At 36.4% G+C, this 19,620-nt stretch overlaps 2 protein-coding genes across 5 annotated transcripts; one reads left to right on the top strand and one right to left on the bottom strand.

The window, feature by feature from the left end:
- Nucleotides 1-464: 464 nt before the first annotated feature.
- Nucleotides 465-2,398, top strand: LOC116026657 (glycine cleavage system H protein 3, mitochondrial-like). The gene is made up of 4 exons (XM_031268005.1): nucleotides 465-675; nucleotides 1,105-1,193; nucleotides 1,352-1,522; nucleotides 2,053-2,398. The coding sequence occupies exons 1-4, from the start codon at nucleotides 558-560 to the stop codon at nucleotides 2,173-2,175; spliced, it is 501 nt and encodes a 166-aa protein (XP_031123865.1). The 5' UTR covers nucleotides 465-557; the 3' UTR covers nucleotides 2,176-2,398.
- Nucleotides 2,399-4,337: 1,939 nt separating this feature from the next.
- LOC116027470 (two-component response regulator-like APRR2) lies at nucleotides 4,338-9,978 on the bottom strand. 4 transcript variants are annotated; one of them, XM_031269119.1, is made up of 12 exons: nucleotides 9,615-9,978; nucleotides 8,690-8,888; nucleotides 8,046-8,125; nucleotides 7,634-7,700; nucleotides 7,350-7,396; nucleotides 7,071-7,148; nucleotides 6,426-6,968; nucleotides 6,031-6,171; nucleotides 5,541-5,813; nucleotides 5,344-5,412; nucleotides 5,135-5,221; nucleotides 4,338-4,957 (listed from the first exon to the last, which is right to left on the bottom strand). In XM_031269119.1, exons 2-12 carry the CDS (start codon nucleotides 8,817-8,819, stop codon nucleotides 4,793-4,795), a joined length of 1,680 nt encoding a protein of 559 aa, XP_031124979.1. In that variant the 5' UTR covers nucleotides 8,820-8,888; nucleotides 9,615-9,978; the 3' UTR covers nucleotides 4,338-4,792. The 4 variants fall into 4 exon arrangements, with proteins under 4 accessions (XP_031124979.1, XP_031124980.1, XP_031124982.1 ...); XM_031269120.1 differs by having other exon boundaries at nucleotides 9,679-9,978; XM_031269122.1 differs by having other exon boundaries at nucleotides 5,135-5,212; nucleotides 9,615-9,977.
- Between the last annotated feature and the right edge of the window lie 9,642 nt (nucleotides 9,979-19,620).

Raw genomic sequence — 19,620 nt, 5'->3', positions numbered from 1 at the left:
CGACATTGATTTAGTGAATGTGAAATTTCACTCAAAACTTGCATCCAGGGGCATGGTGGGGGTTCGATCTTTGGTACGAACATTAATAGTTTAAATTTGTGATAAACACCTTATGCACAGAAATGCATAGTTTGATATTAATAAAAGTCTGACAATAACTCAGAACTTGGAAGAAACTAATACTGTTCAGCTCACTTAACACATTCCTAACCTCCTACACACACTAACACCATCATCCTTACACAATTTTGTGTATACTCAAGTAGTATCAAACTCAAAGGAAAAATGAGAGAATTTGAATCATTCAAATTACACAAAGTGCAAACACATCATATCAAAGGCGATAAATATGGGCACTTGGTGCTTAACATACACTATACTTCCAAGGGATGAGGCTTTCATTTTCCACCATTCATCCAAGATAATAAAACCCAACAAATATATATAGGGAGACACCATTTTTCCAGCCTTTATCCCCATATATTCTTCTCATTCTTGTAGCTACCCACTAAAAGCCCTGCAGGCATAATAACAGTGTGAAACTAAGCTGCAAAACAATGGCTCTCAGAATCTGGGCTTCTTCCACAGCCAATGCATTGAGACTCTCCACTGCTTCCTCCAAGCCTAATCTCTCCCCAGCTGCTGCCTTCTCCCTCTCCAGATGCTTTTCTTCTGGTAATTTTTCACTTCTTTCTGTTCAACATATAATATATAAACATAAATGTACAATTCAACTATCAGCTTAAACTTTTAGTTGAACTGGAATGCATGCTTCAATTTGGTATTAGAGTAAATCCCATGCCAAAAGTCATATGAGTTTGAATTTCCTTACCACCCGATAAAAAAAAGACTATGCTTTACGTGTTGCTTAGAACCATGAATAGAGACTGCACATAACTACTTATACCTTCACTTTCAAATCAAGAAGGCTAATAGGCTGCTCCTATTGGAAGTTTAACTTGTAATCTTATGGGTTTTGCCGGCTAGAATTAGAAGGCGGGATTTACCCATTGCAAACCCTACTGGTTTCTATTGTCATCTTAAAAAAATAGAATTTATGCATAGCATAACTGAAGTGAATGAAAATGTGGGCTTGTTTTACAGTCTTGGAGGGGCTAAAATATGCAAAGTCACATGAATGGGTGAAGAGTGAGGGATCTGTTGCCACCATTGGCATCACTGACCATGCTCAGGTAAACTGGAAGGCAATGTTTACTTCAATTCTTTGTGTTTATTTTTTCCGGTGTTCCATTCTTTGTTTTCTGTTTTCTGTTTTTCAAATGCAAAAGTAAACGTGTTGGTAAAAATGAAGAATTTCTTCGGTTAGTAAACACATGTGGGGTATTTTCAGGACCACCTTGGAGAAGTGGTGTTTGTGGAGCTGCCAGATGTGGGCACTGCTGTTAAACAAGGCAGCAGCTTTGGAGCTGTGGAGAGTGTGAAAGCCACAAGTGATGTGAACTCTCCAATCTCAGGGGAGGTTGTGGAGGTCAATACCAAGCTCACCGAGGGGCCCGGAGTGGTAATTCCCTTGTTATTTCTTGAGTCCATATGCGTCTTAGTTAGATGATCTAATAATCACAAAATTACATGTTTGATTCACAGTAAAAGTAGTCTATCAGCCTTTTAGGGCAATGCGAAGTTACCCAATGCCATCTCAAGGGACAACCCTACGGTCATTCTCAGTGTGAGCGGCCTATTAACCTTCTTGTCTGAGTTAGATATGAATAATCTAGGCTATCTAGACTAGTCTAAGCTGGTCCGCCTCTTTGTGGTCATTTATCGAGTAGAGTCACAAATTAAAATTAGATTTATCTCCGCGTACTTTCTTAGAGAAGCAAGCCCAATCAAGTTGGTTATACTGTTGGGTCAGTCTATTGGCCTTCTTGCCTTCCTGTCGTTCCTAATTTGAGCCAGTCAACTATAGATAATCTAGGCTCGTTTACCTTGTAATTCTTTATTGGCTAAGGTCACAAGATGAGGTTTATCCAGTACACTAATGACTCGTTTTTTATGCATGTTTTACATTTGGGGTGTGGTTGCATAATGAAGATCAATTCGAGCCCATATGAGGATGGATGGATGATCAAGGTAAAGCCATGCAATGAATCAGAACTGGGATGCCTGATGAACCCAAAAGAGTACACCAAGTTTTGTGAAGAAGAAGATCACTGAGATTCTTCTTGGACTAACTGGCCTGGCTTCATGGTTGATATTCAAGGTTGATATATATACCATGTCTGTACAATGTATCTCTCAGTTATTCAAATTTCTACAATCATCAAAATCATCACATTTGGTTTTCTGACTTCAACCATTCTCTCACTCTATTATCTCTTCATAACTTGTAATTCCAACATTTTGAATTGCCACACCCTCAAAGCGAAATTCTTTGCCACAGAGATTAGTACCGTCAAAGCGAGTCAACATGTTCCAACGCGAACCTAATTTTTGGTGGGTTTTTGCAGGCTGGCAGGCCCGTGATATTTTGTTTTGTATTTTTTTTAATATATATGGGATCTGGGCCATCTGGCTCGCAACCCGCACGAGCACCCGTGCAGGACGTGGGCTCTAGTAAAGTAGTAAGTAAGGCTCGTTAGGCCTGCTTTTTTGTGGGTCAAATTGTTTATAGCCCTAACCCGCCTCACTGTGGGCGTGGGTGTGAGCCAGCCTATAGGCTTTGATCCACTTTGACAGCGCTAGAGATAAGATTGTGAATGAATAAATCACAGTGACTCAGAAATCTCTTAGATGACTTAATCATGAAGCCTCACGGTCAATCTATCAACTGATCGAGCTGCTTGTGCAAAAAACTACACGTTTTAAATTATCTAACACTAAGAAAGTTATAGAAAACTTGGAAGTAAGAAGGACACTACTACATACATGCATAATGCAATTACTCACATTGAAAGTTCAATTCTTAAATATAGGGAGGCAAGATATTATCCTCAATAAATTAATATTTGCTAAATGTAAATAATAATTTTCGAGCCATATGTAGTAGACTCTATTCCAAAAAGAAATTTGAAAGGAATTGAAACTTGTGATTCTAAAATCTTGAACTATCCCAAAGATCCAAAGTAGGAATATCAAATGAATCACCTCACTAGCTACACTCCCACAAGTATGTATGCACAAATGTAAATCTTGAAGTGAAAAATCTCAAGACACCCATTATTTCGCGCTATGTCAAGTCAAGAAAAATGAAACTGATTGGGTGAAACACGATTTTCATACTTAAATAGTTACAAATTTGATTATTGCCAATCAACGGTCTCTCGATCAAGCTGAGCTCGATTTTTCTCTCATGTGTTATTCGCACTTTGTAAAGTCGTAAATTATTAGACAGGAGTAGGGTTTACTCGATCAATGCAGGCTCCGTCATTGCAGGAAGCTTGGGATTCTAGAATTTTGAAGTAATGATCAGAAAGTAGGAATATGAAAAGAACCACTTCACTAATCACTACACTCAAAACTGGGATATAGAAAGCTAGAACCATCCACTTCACAGCCTTCACTACACTCCTATAAGTATGCACAAAACTGCTGCCAGTAAGAGCAAAAGATCCATTTTTACATTGAGAAGAGAAATGGTGGAGACTGTAAAAACAGAAAATGGCTATATAAAACTGAAGGTTCAGATGCAAAACAAGCGTGATCAGTACTTCACAATCAGGAGAAATGAAGCATTGCAGACAGTCTTGGTTGGGTACTGCAAACTGGAAGACATAGAATTCGAGGCCACACGTTTCCTCCTCGAAAACAAACGAGTCCAGGGATGGGATACCCCGGAGGAGCTAGAAATGGAGGAAGAAGATGTCATTGATGCCTTCCAAGACATGCTTGGTGGTGGTGTTGCTGAAAACCCCTACTCTTTTTACCACCCGAACGGTCATTTTTCATTGAAAATTCTAAATTTTCAATTATCGGTGGCTGAAAACCTAGAGTTTCTAATGGAAAATGGCCCTTCCAGTGGTGGGTTGGACACCTAGGGTTTCCAGTAGGACACCTAAAGGGTCATTTCCCACCGAAAACGACCCTAGGTCCCGTGGTTGGAAATTTAGGGTTTCCGGGTTTTCTAACCATGAAATCATTACTATTACAAACTAGTGGCCTGGTAGTGGTGGTTGGTAACACTGACATTATCGGCCATCAATAAAGGTAGTTAAAAAACTTGATCGGTTAGGTGGTTAGGTCATAAGGCATGCTCCTAACACCTCTAGTTGAAAAAATATGAATATAAATTATCAATGGTACCCATCAATACAAGATGTTTTTGAAGTATATTGTAACATTTTGCTTAGAATAAGAAAAATGTACTGTTAAATCCTATGTAAAATAAGGTTTTCCAATGTATGTTTCTCAATCCACAAAGCTAAAACTCAAAACATTGCTTGAGATCAGATCAGAAATTATTTACGTAGTATTTATTTATTGATGAATGCCATTATCCCCAAATCTGCCCAAAGACGATCAACCAAAGCATTATTACATTTTCCATGGCTGGATCCCAAAGGAAAACACCAAAGGAATGGCAATAGTTTCAAAATTGGGCTAAAAGGGGCCTCGAAAAGATGGTTTATTTACATCACAGCTACAAATTGAACCAAGACCATGTAAGTGGCTCAAACTTTTTACCAAGAATTGCGAATGGTGGATTGTGGATGGATGGACGGTGGATCTTCCTCGCTGATCATCAGATTTGCATCCAGGCCAGTTCTTGATTCTGGGTTTGGAGCATGCTGCCCAAATTTGCATTTTTGGAACAGGAGTTTAATTTGTTGCCATGTCAGCGCAAATCTGAGCCGTTGGTTCGTGGAGGGATGGTGGAGATGCCTTGTTTAGAAAGCTCATTGAGGACACTGTCAGTGGAGGGAGGTTTTAGCCCCAAAGGAAGGGGCAGCCATGGATTGTTTATTGCCTCCTTCACAACTTTGTCAATCAACTCTTCTGCCTGCAAAAAAAAAAACGAAATAATCTAATAACATTTGGTCCTGCATGCATGTGGCTTTATAAGATCATCGAAGGCACGAAGAAATGACGAGCACATATAGGCCCTGTTTGGTAAAATAGTTAGCCTATCAGCTAATTTTGGCTTATTTGACCAATATCGAATGCCAAAAAAGCTTACTGGCTGAATATCGTATGTGTTTTCTAGCATGCTGTATCTATCTTGTGCTCCGCCACTCCTGTGATGCCCCGAGGTGTTCTGCAATATCTAACAAATGTGTTATAATAATTATAAATTAAAAAAAAAATTCATACAAATCAATCGGTTTATGGTGATAAAACAAGGGCACTACTAATTGCAGGTATTTAGTAAAATTGTGTAAAGTGTACCTGAGGATATGTTGGATATGATCCCTGATGTGGTGGCATTACGGGGCAGCCCCATGCTTGAGCATAAACCTTAAAATACACAATTGTTTTTCAGTTAATGTTGTAAATATGTGTCTCGAGCCATATTTAACTATCACGACAATAATTCGAGGTTAATATGAACTGATCGATGCAACTCTCGAGGAGATTAACCTTACCCCCGTGTTGGACTGCCAGTTCCAATCGTCTGTAGGCTGCCATCCGGGATAGTGGTAAGGCGAGCCCCACACATGGGCACCGGGATAGCTGCCTGGATGCGCCCATGCAGAATAGAACTGATGACCAGCTGGGACGGTGGGAGCAGAATGGTACTGTGGGAAGGCCACTACAGGTTTACGTGGATAACAACTCCTTTGCGTTGAATCTCGTGATAAAGGCCATTTCCATTCGTTTTCTTTTGGTAATATTTGTCTCCGGTGCATTCTGTACTTCTGTTTCGAAAAGAAAGTATAGTACATACACTTCAGAAAAGCATTCCCCATGTTTCCATTTTTTTTTTCATTTGCATTCTTAACGTTTTATAATGTGGGTTCTCGTGTGTTTACATTTTGGCTATTGCAATTACGAGCAGAAAACAAACTCCCCCGAGTTTTACTCCGAGAACAAAGAGTTTGAGCATGTAATACAAGTATAGACATCGAAATATACCTGAAGATGGCTGGCTATATTGTGCCTCGTTAAACCTTCAACTTTCATCACTTCGAGAATTCGTGAAGGAATGGCCTGATCGAGACCAAGTTGTTCCACCGCTTGTACAAATTTCTTGTGTAGTTCCGGTGTCCAGTCTACCTGACCAACCAAACACCAGATTGAAATTACTTATCACCAAACGAACTTCATCAACCTTTTCTCCATTTTAAAATCCCACAAATGACAATTTGCGTGACAGAACGATTATATGAAAACTCGAATAGCCTCAGTGGAGGCGCAGCTGTCTCTTTGTGCTTCAGTAGGTTGAGAAAGTAGTTATGAACAGATACTACATTGTAACAGAGTCAGTATTACTGTCACTCACTTGATGTACAAATTGATAAGCATCTTACCTTGACTTTCTTTTTATTAGCTTTTGTCCCGGTTGAACTATTGACACCAGACGGTTTTTTAGGATCACCGCACTCACTACTGTTGGCGTTGGCACGAGCATCCTTACTCTCTGAACAAGCAGAATTACCATTCTTCCCCGCCTGTTCAGGGCTTGATTCTCGTTCCTGCTTGATAACAGGTGGATTAATCACGGGAATAGTTTCAGAAACAGAATTGCAATAAGTAGTTTCGACAGATTTAGATTCCCCATCGTGCTCCACACTATCGTGTTCCATTGAGAGGTTAGTTTGATCCCGACATTCGCCATCGTCAAGTGACCTCACACATTGTTTCAGAGTTGGAGTCGAAGGAGCCGGGTATTTATCACATACTGATGATAACGTGTCCCGGTTGTTTTCCTGCACCGAGGTTGATTGCTCAGTTTCGTCGGAGTTCGCTGTATTCGCTTCGTTCTTCGTTGATCGTAGCTGCAACATTGAAACTAAAGATTCTTTGACAGGTTTAAGCGATTCGACATCCTTTCCTCCTCCTGCATTGAATGCCTGTTTAGACAATAAGCTCAGGGCACGCTTTCCATAAAAACGAGGCGACAAATCGACAAAACAGTAGGCATTCGAGTGACATTCATAACGAATCGAACAAACCTTGTGAACAACGTGCTGCCAAATATTTCGTAGTTTGTCATCTGATAGCGGTTTCTGAAGAAACTCAACAGCACCGAGCTGCAAAATAATTAAGAGATACTCGATCAAAAGTCTCGGTCCTGAATTGATTTCTTTCAAAAAAAAACTATAAACGATATCCATCTTCAAATGATCTCGAATATCGTTAAACTTTTTGCAATGACTATTGCTCAATGTTTCTCCTCTTGATTGTAAAAACGAAAATGATCAAACAATGAATTTGAGCCAAGAATCTCTCACCGCTATGCACTTCATCATGGTGTTAAGGCAGTAGACATTTGACACCACTGCAATAAGAACAAGAAACGTGATGTTAGAACTATTAAGACATCACGATAGCCCCCCGAAGAAATAATTTTGTTAGTACAATAACTTTTTTTTAAAAAACGACAAAAGAAACTCAGCAGATTCTCGTGCAGCATTTGTAACGTGACAAATGTGGCAAATAGTGGTAAATTTTTACGAAAATTAGACGCACAACAGAATTTTCAGTAGCATTATATACAATCATGTCAATGACTTACATATTGTGGGCAAATCTTTAGCGGTTTCCAGAAATTTGAATACCTCATTGCTGTTGCTAGTATTAACCTGCAAAAATTCAACAGTTACACGGGTAAAAAGACAGCAATACAACACACAAAGTCCCGCTTTTCAAAATTTTATTATCCACAAGTTAAAACCCTAAAGTTGAACTGATAAGTGGGGTTCGACATGGCAGCATTTCAGAGGCTAAAGATAACCAAAAAGTAAAAGCAGTACTCATTACATTTTTAGAAGTCACTTCCAAATCGAGAGTGGCAAACGATTCAGGTCTCAAGCATAATAATTTTAGCTCCACTATTTGTCAAAACCTTTTTGAAAGTGAATATCGAAATCACACAGGTTTTGATTTTGCAATTATACAAAACATTGGAGTGAGTAAAAAATTAGTACCTCCACAATAGCAACATGAAATTCCACCGATTTGCTTGCGATTGCTAACAGAGCTTCGTTCTCGTTTTGGAACGTTGAAACTACAAGAAAGAAGAAAGGATTATCATGGATATTGATGTCAGTCATATACAAAGAAAAGGCTGCATCGAATGCTCATTTTTGCAGTGTACTGCAATTTTTAAGGAAACCGTAACGATGGCAAAGTTAAGTTCACTTATTACTTCATAAACATGTAAAATCTCTTGAATAAATCTCGAATAACAGAACATACACTGGTTCAACTGATTCAAATTTTCAGTTAGGAAAACCGAAATCCCCACAACAATTCGAAACACAAGACAGTACCAACTTGCAGAATTATTGGACAGACAGACAGGCAGTGACAGGTAAAAGTGTCATTCTACCCAAATAGAAAATGGCATCCTAGAACTCGGGCTATCTTTACTATCCCACTCTGTTACAATGCAGTATCTGTTCATAACTACTTTTTTAAAGTACTGAAGCACAAAGAGTCAATACTGCCTCTACTGAGGCTTGAACCCACAACCTCCCATATAGGAGTACAGTTTGGCGCCACTAGACCACAAGGTGTTGGCAAAGGTTAAGTATCTCTAGATTAAGAAAATCGGAAATTATGCTATTACCTATATAGTCCATTTCCTCGAGTTTCGTTCTCATCTTAGCAGCAGAATTGCTGTCCTCATCAAGGAGGAGAACACTAAGCCCCTTGGGAAAATCCTTCCAACCCAATAAATCATTTGCAGTGCAAAGCATTGCTAAACCGGCATTCTTTTCAGGCAGCCATTGAGAGTGAAAAATGGCCACTTCTCACATCCAATCAGTCTGCAAAACAATTGGATCTGTTTTAATAAGCACACTTCATAGATCTCTTTTAGTACAGTGTATAATCCACACAAAGATATATATATATATATATATATATATATATATATATATATATATATATATGGATGTTATATTCTGATAAAAAAAAATTGTAATTTTTCAACAAAATTTGCCTGGGAGAAATGGGTACAGATTCAAACACAATAATAATCAATAACAAAACCAGAAGAAACTCATAAAAAGCAAAAACTTTCAACACAGATTACCAATAATATATGCATAGTCCAATAATCAATTCTTTTTTTTTTTTAAAATGCAACACCATAGCTAAATCACAGGTTAGCTCCCAAGTTTTAATAGTGTAAACATTTCTGAGACAAGTGATAAAGGTGCATGGTAGCAGATGATCAAAATTTCCCATTTCCAGAAAACTACTAAAAATCCTAACTTTGGACTATAATCCTTGTTGAAGATCCAATTTTTTCCCAAAAGGGAGAGGGAATTTTGGTTTAAGCAAAGCAAGACTATGATTCAAACCTTCCAAAATCAAACAAACCCACCAAATTGAGATCTTCAAATGCTAGAAAAAGACAAGAAAATGGGGGATAAAAAAGAGAAAAAAGAAAGAGACAAAAGAGATGTAAATACAAATGAACACACTACTACAACAACAACAACCACCCCATGAAAGTGAATCGAGAAAAGGATGGGGAGGATGCATACACTGCAATAAAGAACAGCAAGAAGAAGAAGAAGAAGAAAGCACACAACTTTAACTTCCACTTACAATTTTAAGGCAAGGGAAATGAATGAAGGGGTTAATAGGTGAAGAAATGCATGATGAGCAAAGAGGGGGAAAGTGTTAATTTTTGCCCACTGTTTTTTCTTGAACCTTTCCCTATGTTCTTAGGAAGGGGTGTTGCTTAATGCTTAGTTTGTATGTATAGCTGCAGAGAAACAGATTCCCAAACAGAGAACAAGAGAGAGAGAGAGAGAGAGAGTGCAGAGAGACCAAGAGAGACAGAAAAAACAGACAAGGAGAGTGGCCCCTTTGGGCGGGTGGGGAGGGAGAGCTTGCAAGAAGGCATTGGAATGGGAAGTGTGCTTTCCACATCTGCCTGTGACTATTTTGAATTCTAGCTAATATAATGCTTTACCTTACCATGCAAATTAAAAAGGGCTTCCCACATTAATCTCCTACCGGTCAAACATTAATTAATCACTCCCTCTTCCCTAATCTCTTTAAATCTAACAAAACTTTTCTAGTCTCGATCAACAAGAAACTATATTATGCACAGACTTCCAAGAGCAAGCTTGTCAGGCATAGTTTTTAAAGTTTTTAAAGAATTTTTGCCGAGGTTACTAGGAAAGACAACATGGAAAAAAAAAAAAAAAAAAAACAAAGAAATAATGCATCCAGACGGGACACTTTGATTGTGCCTCATGCGAATTAATATAAATTTTTTCATATTTGATGGGGTCCACTTTAAAATGAAAAATCAAGGTTCTTGCAAGAGAACCTCAGCGGCTCAAACATACTCTCATATTTCTCTCTCTATCATGTATGTTTGCCACCCACACAGGCGTTTGGTTGGAGAGAAGGAATTAGGTGGGAAAAGAATTGTAATTCCATGGAAAAAGAATAATGCGGGAATAAAGTGGGAGTTTAAATTCCAGTGTTTGATATGCAAGAATAGAATTACTAGGAATTTCAATTTCAATGTTTAGTATACATGGGAATTGAGAGGGAATAAGTAGTATAAAATCCAAAATGCACATTATTGTTGTTGTTGTTATTATTATTACTACTAGTATTTTCGCCCGTGCGTTGCACAGAATGGATTTGTTATAATATTTTAAGAATATTTGGAACGATATACAATTATATAAATTGTAACATCGAATATTAACAACAACAACAACAACAACTTGTTTACTATTATTATTATTATTATTATTATTATTATTGTTGTTATTAATCTTAAATGACAACTATCTATAAGACCCATTTGCATATTCAAACCCCAAAAAATATAACATATTAAATTTAAACGCACTCATTTACTGTATCTTTTGAACTAAAAAAGCATTTGATTTGGGTAGTCAAAAATTTTGAAAAGTTATACAAATAAAGAATTCAAAGGAACATACAAGAAAGTTGTTGTATATAAAAAAAAATACATAAAAGTAAGTCGAAGAATAATAACACACTCTATAATTTTGAAGGGAAGGTTAGACATCAATTTTAAGTTAAAATAAAAGAGGGGTAGTTTTGTCTCAAGGTGATCTTTTTTTCTTCATAAAATCCACGGAATTAAAATCCCAGGGGGCCATGGGATTCTAATTCCATGAAAATGAGGAAATGGAATTGCAATTCCCTCCAACCAAACAAAGGAATTTAGTTACCTTCGGAATTAGGTGGGAATAAAGTGGGAAAGGAATTGTAATTCCCTCCAACCAAACACCTTGTTATAGATGTTCTAAGAGTGGTTTTTTATGGGATCATAGCTTATGTAGAAAAAAAGAAAATAAAAGAGAGAGAAAATTAATTTGGCCCTGCAAAAACAAGTTTTTTGTAAGACTCATGGAGAGGGAGGGGAAGAAAAAAATAATAACACAGTCCCTTGGTGCGTGTTTAGCACACCATGCGTACCCAACTGGTGCGTGCAATTGCGTAAATTCAAAAAAATTTCCTTTTTTTTTACCTGACACAATTGTTTTTCTTTATTTATTTTTCTACTTTTCTTTTTCTTTGCTTTTTTTTCCCTCTCTGCTCTCCCCGTTGGGCTGTCGAAAACCAATAAAATTTTTGTCTAGGTTTCTCTGAGTTTAATTCCATGTGAAAATTACTTACCTTCTTAATTTGAGACTACAAGCTATAAATAATCGACCGACAACATATGAACCACACATTTTTCAATTCAAAGCTTTGCAGGGTCTTATTCAACAAAACATTGTACATTAAATTCATCATCAAAATTAAAGTATGAATGGTCGGAGTAGAAACTGTTGTTGTCAAAGTTAGCACGAGACTCCCTCTGCTCGTCGTATTGTTCGATCTAATAACTCATGCATGCATGCATGGTGGTTAAGTCCTGATGAATTGAAGTACGTACGGTATCAGTATTGTAGTAAATGAAAGAAATGAGAAGTCAGTCTCACCCAAAAAAAAAAGGATAAGGTTAGCAGGGAGGACTAAGAGCGAGGTAGTAGGCTCACGAGGGCCTTCTTCACCATTCACGAGAAATCGATTGAATTATTGATTTTTATAGCTTTGATATTATGTTAGACCAAAATTATTTGTTTGAGATTAGGGGTGTAAATGAGCCGAGCGGTTCGCGAGCCGCTCGGTCAAAGCTCGGCTCGAGCTCGGTCAAATTCGAGCTCGAGCGGCTCGTTTAATAATCGAGCCGAGCTCGAGCTCTAATGTCTTAGGCTCGTGGTTCGTCAAGCTGCTCGCGAGCCATATATATATATATATATAATATAATATACACATATAAAATTATAGTTTATTTTTAATTGAAACATGAATTTAAAATCTAACAGGTAAAATTTGAACTCAAAATCGAACTTGAACTCGAGTTCAACCCTGATCTTGAGCTCGAATTCAAGCTCGAACTCGAGCTCGAGCTCGAGCATCATTTCTTGAGCTCGAGCTCGAACTCGAGCCGAGCCTTCCTTAACGAGCTCGAGCTCGAGCCACCTTATGCTCGAGCTCGGCTCGACTCGTTTACACCCCTATTTGAGATTTGCCTCTCTTGAGTTTTTGATAAGTTATTTGACCGCGAAAAAAAACAGTTTAGTTATCGATTGATAACCACCTAACGCTTCCAAACAACCATGAAGTGCATATGCTTGCTAGGGGTGTGCATGCAGTGCATACGCTTCGGTGGACATTTTGATGCATCATGTTAGAAATAAAATTTAAAAAAAAAAAAAAAAGGAGCAAATAAGTTATCGAACTATTTTAGAATTAGCAATTAAGCCATCGAACTAGAATAAGCTTCAAATAAATTACTGAACTTAAAAAAACAAAACAATTAAGCACTAAACCGCAAAAAAAATAATTAACATTTTTAACCTCAATTGCCTATTCCGGCCATTGACGGGTGACTTTTTCAGCGACCGGCAAATACAGTCGCCATCTTCGACGGTAAGTTGCCTTTTCCAACGAGGGCAACCGTTTTTTCTTGCCTTCTCCTTGGGGAGTGATCGCCTTCTCTGGCGAGGGCGACAAAAAAATGATAGATCGCCCTCGCCGAAAAAGGCAACTTACCGTAGGAGATGGCGACCGGCGACGTCTTCGTTGTTGCCGGTCGTTGGAAGTATTTGCCCATAGCCAGAAAAGTCGCCGTCGATGGTTGGAATAGGCAATTGACCTGTTAAAAATGTTAATTGTTATTTTTTTCAGTTTAGTGACTTAATTGCTTTGTTTTTTGCTAATTCCCAAATAATTCAATGGCTTATTTGCACATGTCCCTATAAAAAATGACATTCATTATTAGAAAAAGAGTAATAACTTGTTTCAAGTTACCCAATATAAAATAACTTGGCAACCGACATTCCAATACTTACACATTATAATCTTTGGTTACAAGAAAAATTTACAGTCACTATCTCAAGATTACACCAAAGAAGTAAAATGTATTTGGAAGAAGCAATTGTAATGAACTTGCCTGAGATGATATTGACAACAATTGAACTTGTAACCTACTAAATACGAGAATTATGTTTCATCCACTCAACTATTTTGTTTGGGGACATGATTAGATTTATTTCACTCAATAATAAGATAAGCATTATATTATATTCTATTTCATTTTTGGTTTATATATAAAGGATTACGGAACAAAGTCATTCAATTCACGGAGTCGCGAAAATACTACACTGACACGCCGACGACAAATTTCAACAGGCAAAACCATTTTGGGTTTAGCATGATTTATTGGTCGGTCCATTATATCTATACGTGTTCTAATTCTGATCACAAGCCATAAACCTTTTTTTTTATATACATATATTAATGATAAAATGAGAATTACCGTTTAATTGAGAAAGTAAGAATTAATATAAATGCACACAATCTATTACATGGATGCACACAAATTACTTTAGGATAGATTGTATGTATTGTGTGTCTAGAATATTAAATTGTGTGCATTCATATATAAATTCGTAAATTCTCATGGGAGAGGAGTTCTCATTGAAACATTACTATATATATATATATATGACATGGTTCCGGTGCATCCAGTTCTTCCCGCATTTTCATATGGGAATTGAAATTACATGGTGGACTCTATTTTATACTTCCAACTTTTACTTTCTTTTACAAGTTATTTATATAGACACTTTTCTGTGGACTCACATGTAGGGATGGCAATGGGTCGGGTGTGGATCGGGGAGGGCTACATCCATCACCTGACCCACCTTTTATTTTCTCCACCCACCCCCACCCCCAACCCGCATCGGGTGGACTTTTTTAGAATCCATCCCCACCCCCACCGGGTGCGGGTGCCCACTAGGGTATCCACCACTTATCAACTTATTATTTTTTCAAAAAATAATATCAAAATTACTGACACATAATTAAACAACAAAATTCATTAGTTATACTGAAACATAAAATAATAGAAATATTATAATATAATAACTAAATTTTTAATTTTTAAAAATAAATTTAGTAGTTTAGATATAAAAATAGTAAAAAGTTACCTAAAGTTATTGAAACTTTTATAATTAACTATATACTAATACTACTTATTTTACTATTATATATATGTATGCACACATGGTGGGTCGGGTGGGGTGCTAGGCGGGTTTTGTACATAAAACCCGAATCCAACCCGACCCACCGTGGGTTTACATTTTTAAGACCCACCCGACCCATCACCCACTATCACCCAAAAAAACCCGACTCATGCGGGGTGGATTCGGGTGGATATCCACGGGGCAGATTGAAATTGCCATCCCTACTCACATGACGAAAATAACATATCATTGTTTGTCATATCAGGGAGTACATAGAAGTGAGAGAGTAGAATTTGGGAGTATGCATAGTATGTAAAACTCTTTCGTATGCTTGGTGGTGTATCCATTCTTAAGTGCACCACATAACACTTATAAGTGTACACAAACCACTCATAAGTGTATCATAGACCACTCCTAAGTGCAACAAGGGGCTTAGATATTTCCTGTAATGGCTGGTTCATTTAGCTATACTTGAGGATGTACTTAGATATGTGCACCACAAACAACCCGTACTTACATAGACTAGCACTTTGTGGTGCATCACATCTCACTGCAAAGTGCACCACATATCACTCCTAACTGCACCACATACCAGCACTTAATGCGCCACATAAATAAACTTGGTGCAAGAAATTACCAAAATGACATTGCATCTTTTCCCATTAGTGCACCACGAACCAGCACTTTGTGGTACACCACAGATCACTCAAAAGTACACCACAAAGCACTCATAAGTGCATCACACAGCAGTATGTAGTGCAACATCAAAATATACATGGTGCAGGAAATTATCAAAATGTAACCACATTTTTTTCTATCTTCATTGATTTTCAACCATTAATTTGAGCGCATTCAATGGTCTAAATGAGACCTCACGTTCGTATGGAAGCAAACAATCGCTATATATATAATGTTATTGATATCATATACTTTGTCAAGTGATTATATTAATTAGGTAGAAAAAGAAAAAGAAAAAATAAATTTATTTTTATAAATTAATGATTAATCAACCTATTGAGAAGTACTCCGTAATAAATAAAATGAACGTACCATAGTCATATTAGTTAGTCATCTTGGGATGCATGTGAGGCGAGTTGAATTTGAGTCTAGGCAGGCTCACTAAGTTTATATGCGTGCATATGAATAGAGTTTAAATTCAAATTGAATCTCACAAGTGACTATATAAATTACGGAAAAAAAATAATCAAACTCGAGTCCAACTTAATTACTTAACAATTTGTTTTGAATTCGAATTTAACCGAAATCAATTCAAGTTTAATCGAATAATGAATCACGAATAGCACACAAACAAGTTGATTCATTTGCACCCATACAATCAACCACCAAAATAGACTAAATATTGTACAAAGAATTCTACTCCAAAAGATAATGTCCTAGTTACGTTATTGAATAAAAAAGTATGTGTAATAATATTTTTAAAATAAATAAGAACTAATATATAATTCTTTATACTATTTTCATGTTTAATGGATTGTATGCTGACAAGTGACAAGTCGTTTGGGAAGCAAATCTTCAACGATAACTCCAATGATTCATGTCTACGACTACTTGTCTATCATTCAATCTTTTCAATTCCGTTTTCATTATATTATAGATATATATATATACATGGACATGGTTTAGTTCTTGCAATTATGCATGTATACGTTTTTTCCATTTTTATAATTCTTGGCTAGACTATGCCCATAGTTTTAATTTTTATAATAATTGTGATTTAAGTATTACTTTACGTCTTTTATTCTATGATGAAATAAAAATAAAAATAAAAATAAAAAATTCTGTCAATTATTATACGTCGCCGACATTTTCACAAGGAAGCAAATATTTATGCAAATTTAACGGCTACAAAGTTTAACAGTACGCATTTAGATCTTCATAAAAGTTAAATACGAAATGAAGTTAGATCTTAATTAAACTGTCTTTTCGATTTTATTTATGAATGAGTAGAGAATTAGAGATGTTAAATAATACCGTGTCAATCATGTTGAAATAAACATAATATAATTAGGTATTCATTGATGAATGTTGATGCAAATTAAATCATGCAATAATGAACTTGAATTCTTGATATGATGATAGGAATTAATTGAGTGACGTAGATGTGACATTATGTCTGAATTATGTTGCAAATATAAATACGTACTCCATTTATTAGTAATTAATTAACAATAAATGATGAGAGCCTACTTTTGTTTAATTTATTTATCATAAAATTTATGGGCAAAATTAATTCGATTCTTGTCATCAACTTCTCTCAGTCGATTGTTTCATTGGAACTTAAACACATAATTTCGTGTCACTATACTACAAAATCATTAACAAATATCTGCATATATTAATATATCATATCCTGACTTTATTTAATTAAATTTGTCGCACTCTCAAAGTCTCTTATGTCTTTGCCACGCACCCAAATCCATCCATTCATTTCCTTTTATATATATGAAAAAATCAAACAACTCCGATCCATCATTTTCAAAAATTCTGTCATTTTGCTTGAAATGGCTCAAAGCAATTAAGTCTGCTCATTAATGTTAATTTTCTTTTTGGACTATCATTGCTATGTGCACTAAATTTAGTAATCACATTTATAAATTTATCAATGCTATGGTTTATAGTGTTGAATTTTATACGATACGTAATATTTACCTTATAGTTATATTAGCAGTTTGTTTACTGAATACCTTAAATTGTATCAAACACAAATGTAACATGATTGGTTGGATAAAACCAAGAAAGGGAAATGTAGGACACAATAAACATTTGGGTCTAATCAAATTTGGTAAAATGTTTTGTTCCATTTTTTTTTGTTACAATGATATGAAAACTTAAATTTTTAATGTTTAATTTTATAATCGCAATAAAATTATGCTAGCTCAAACAAAATGTGTAATACTTAATACTCCGTATATTATACGTACTTTTGAACTTCTTAGAAGTTTATTTAATCAAAAGTTGTTTTCAAAAAAAAAATTTAATCAAAAGTTTGATTCATAATCTAATTAAAATGGATAAGGGTTACAAAGAAATGTAGTGTTTATATTTGAATATATATAGAACTATCTAGTTGTAAAGGAATAATTTGAGGAAAAGACTTGATAGATAGCCAAATCTTTCATGCCCCAAGTACATTGCCAGCATCACTACATGAATTGCATAAAATGTCAAAATTCTGATGCTGCAAAATCTCTGAGATCCTTACATTAATTATTTGTCCCTAAACCAAATTAGGGGTGCAAACGGATCGAGGTCGAGCTCGAATTTGATAAGAATGAGTATGCTCGAGTTCGAAAAATAATGTTCAAGCTCAGCACGACAATTTTTTAAGTACCTCGAGCTCGGCTTGAGCAGCTCGTTTGGCTCGACTGTTCGAGCTCGAGCTAAAGATCAACTCGAATTTAAATATATATTATATAATATAATATGGAGTATATTTTATTTATTTATGGTTCGCGAGAGACTCGACGTGTCACGAGTCTAAAATAATTGAGCTCAAGCTTGGCTCGATTACATAACGAGCTAGCTTGAGCTTGAAGTTGACCAAACTCGAGCCGAGCTTTGACCGAACAACTCGGTTCATTTGCAGTCCTAGTTCAGATTGATATTTATCCGTGATAGCAAAATTCCTCATCCTAAGAGCCTCTAATTCCAACTTGACATACATGATTGTAAATGAGTAAATTGCGGTGACTCGGACGGTAAGTTCAGATTGATACTATAGCTACTGCATACTATTCCAATAATATATCTTAGCTTTTCCTATCAAAATCTAACACCTTAATTAGATCAATATAATCCAACATTCCAACCATATATCACCACACCAGTCATGGCTTAGCTTATATATATTGACCTTTGATGATCACTGTTGCCGGCCACGATGAGTACATAGATTGAGTGCATTTGAGGGAAGGGTTGGAATGTTTGAGACGATACATTGTACCACTCCAAATGCTCTCCAGATTTCACTGTCACCCCGATAACTTCTTGTATCTCACCATACCATTCTCTCTCTCTCTTTCTTAAAAAAGTGTATGTGAGGAGGTAAATCACAGTAATTCAGTTGAATACAGAGACTATATCTTTTTATTACGCATAAGGAGTCCTCTCACTTTGAGAGGTTGCACCAACACTACCGTTGGTGAGACTGGATCTCTGATATTTCTTTCCAAATTTCATCCCTGTAATCAACTGAGCTGTCCACGCGAACACAGTACAAATTCGACTCCCACCAGGAGCGACTTATTGGTTTTCTTGATTTGATCACCCGGTCAGTTATAGACAACATAACCTAGTTTACCTCTTTATAGTCCTTTGCCATTTAAAATCTCACTGATTTACATAATGTATACTCTCGAATAGTGATTACCGTTTTTCGTCACTCAGGAAAAAAAAAAAAAAAAAGGCAAATGTTTGTGGGGTGTCCTAATCAGATCAAACTCATGTGGTGGGTAGGTTGTCTGTTTGTCCCACCCACAGTACACTTTGAGCATAAAGGATGGACCCTTTTGAATGAAGGCCACCACCATGAAGGTTTGTAACCACATAGCCTTAAAAGGGTACAGAGTACATACAGACTTAAGGTCAATCAGATGGGTAATAATCAATCATCATCATCATCATCCTTTTAGTTGGGACATTGCATTATGCACACAGTTTTTAAGATTACACAGCACACAGTTTTTGAAATTGTACGTTTAGGTTTAACACAATTGTCTGCTATCAAAGTTTCTACATAAATTCACCAGCTTTCTTCATGGGATTGGTTGTAAGTTCCTTCTCTAGACTAAATTTCTTTGCCTTTATCTACCTTAAAAAAAAAATCAAGAATAGTAATTCACATCCTCACTAGCTAGTTATAGTAGTAACTAGTAACATACATACGAGATGCCCGGCAGTTCAGTTGGTCACATGAGTGATGTTTGAGAAGAAAGATAAGGGATTGAGTTTCATG

Source organism: Ipomoea triloba, chromosome 8, assembly GCF_003576645.1.
Source record: "Ipomoea triloba cultivar NCNSP0323 chromosome 8, ASM357664v1".
NCBI classification, from domain to species: domain Eukaryota; kingdom Viridiplantae; phylum Streptophyta; class Magnoliopsida; order Solanales; family Convolvulaceae; genus Ipomoea; species Ipomoea triloba.
This window is presented reverse-complemented; position numbering and strand designations above follow the sequence as displayed.

Coding starts and splice junctions, on each gene's coding strand:
- LOC116026657 (XM_031268005.1), top strand. CDS start 558: ATGGCTCTCAGAATCTGGGCTTCTTCCACAGCCAATGCATTGAGACTC. Junction 676..1,104: donor CTCCAGATGCTTTTCTTCTG/GTAATTTTTCAC, acceptor CTTGTTTTACAG/TCTTGGAGGGGCTAAAATAT. Junction 1,523..2,052: donor TCACCGAGGGGCCCGGAGTG/GTAATTCCCTTG, acceptor TGCATAATGAAG/ATCAATTCGAGCCCATATGA.
- LOC116027470 (XM_031269119.1), bottom strand. CDS start 8,819: ATGCTTTGCACTGCAAATGATTTATTGGGTTGGAAGGATTTTCCCAAG. Junction 6,969..7,070: donor GGCAGCACGTTGTTCACAAG/GTTTGTTCGATT, acceptor TTGTCTAAACAG/GCATTCAATGCAGGAGGAGG. Junction 4,958..5,134: donor ACACATACGATATTCAGCCA/GTAAGCTTTTTT, acceptor TTTTTTTTGCAG/GCAGAAGAGTTGATTGACAA.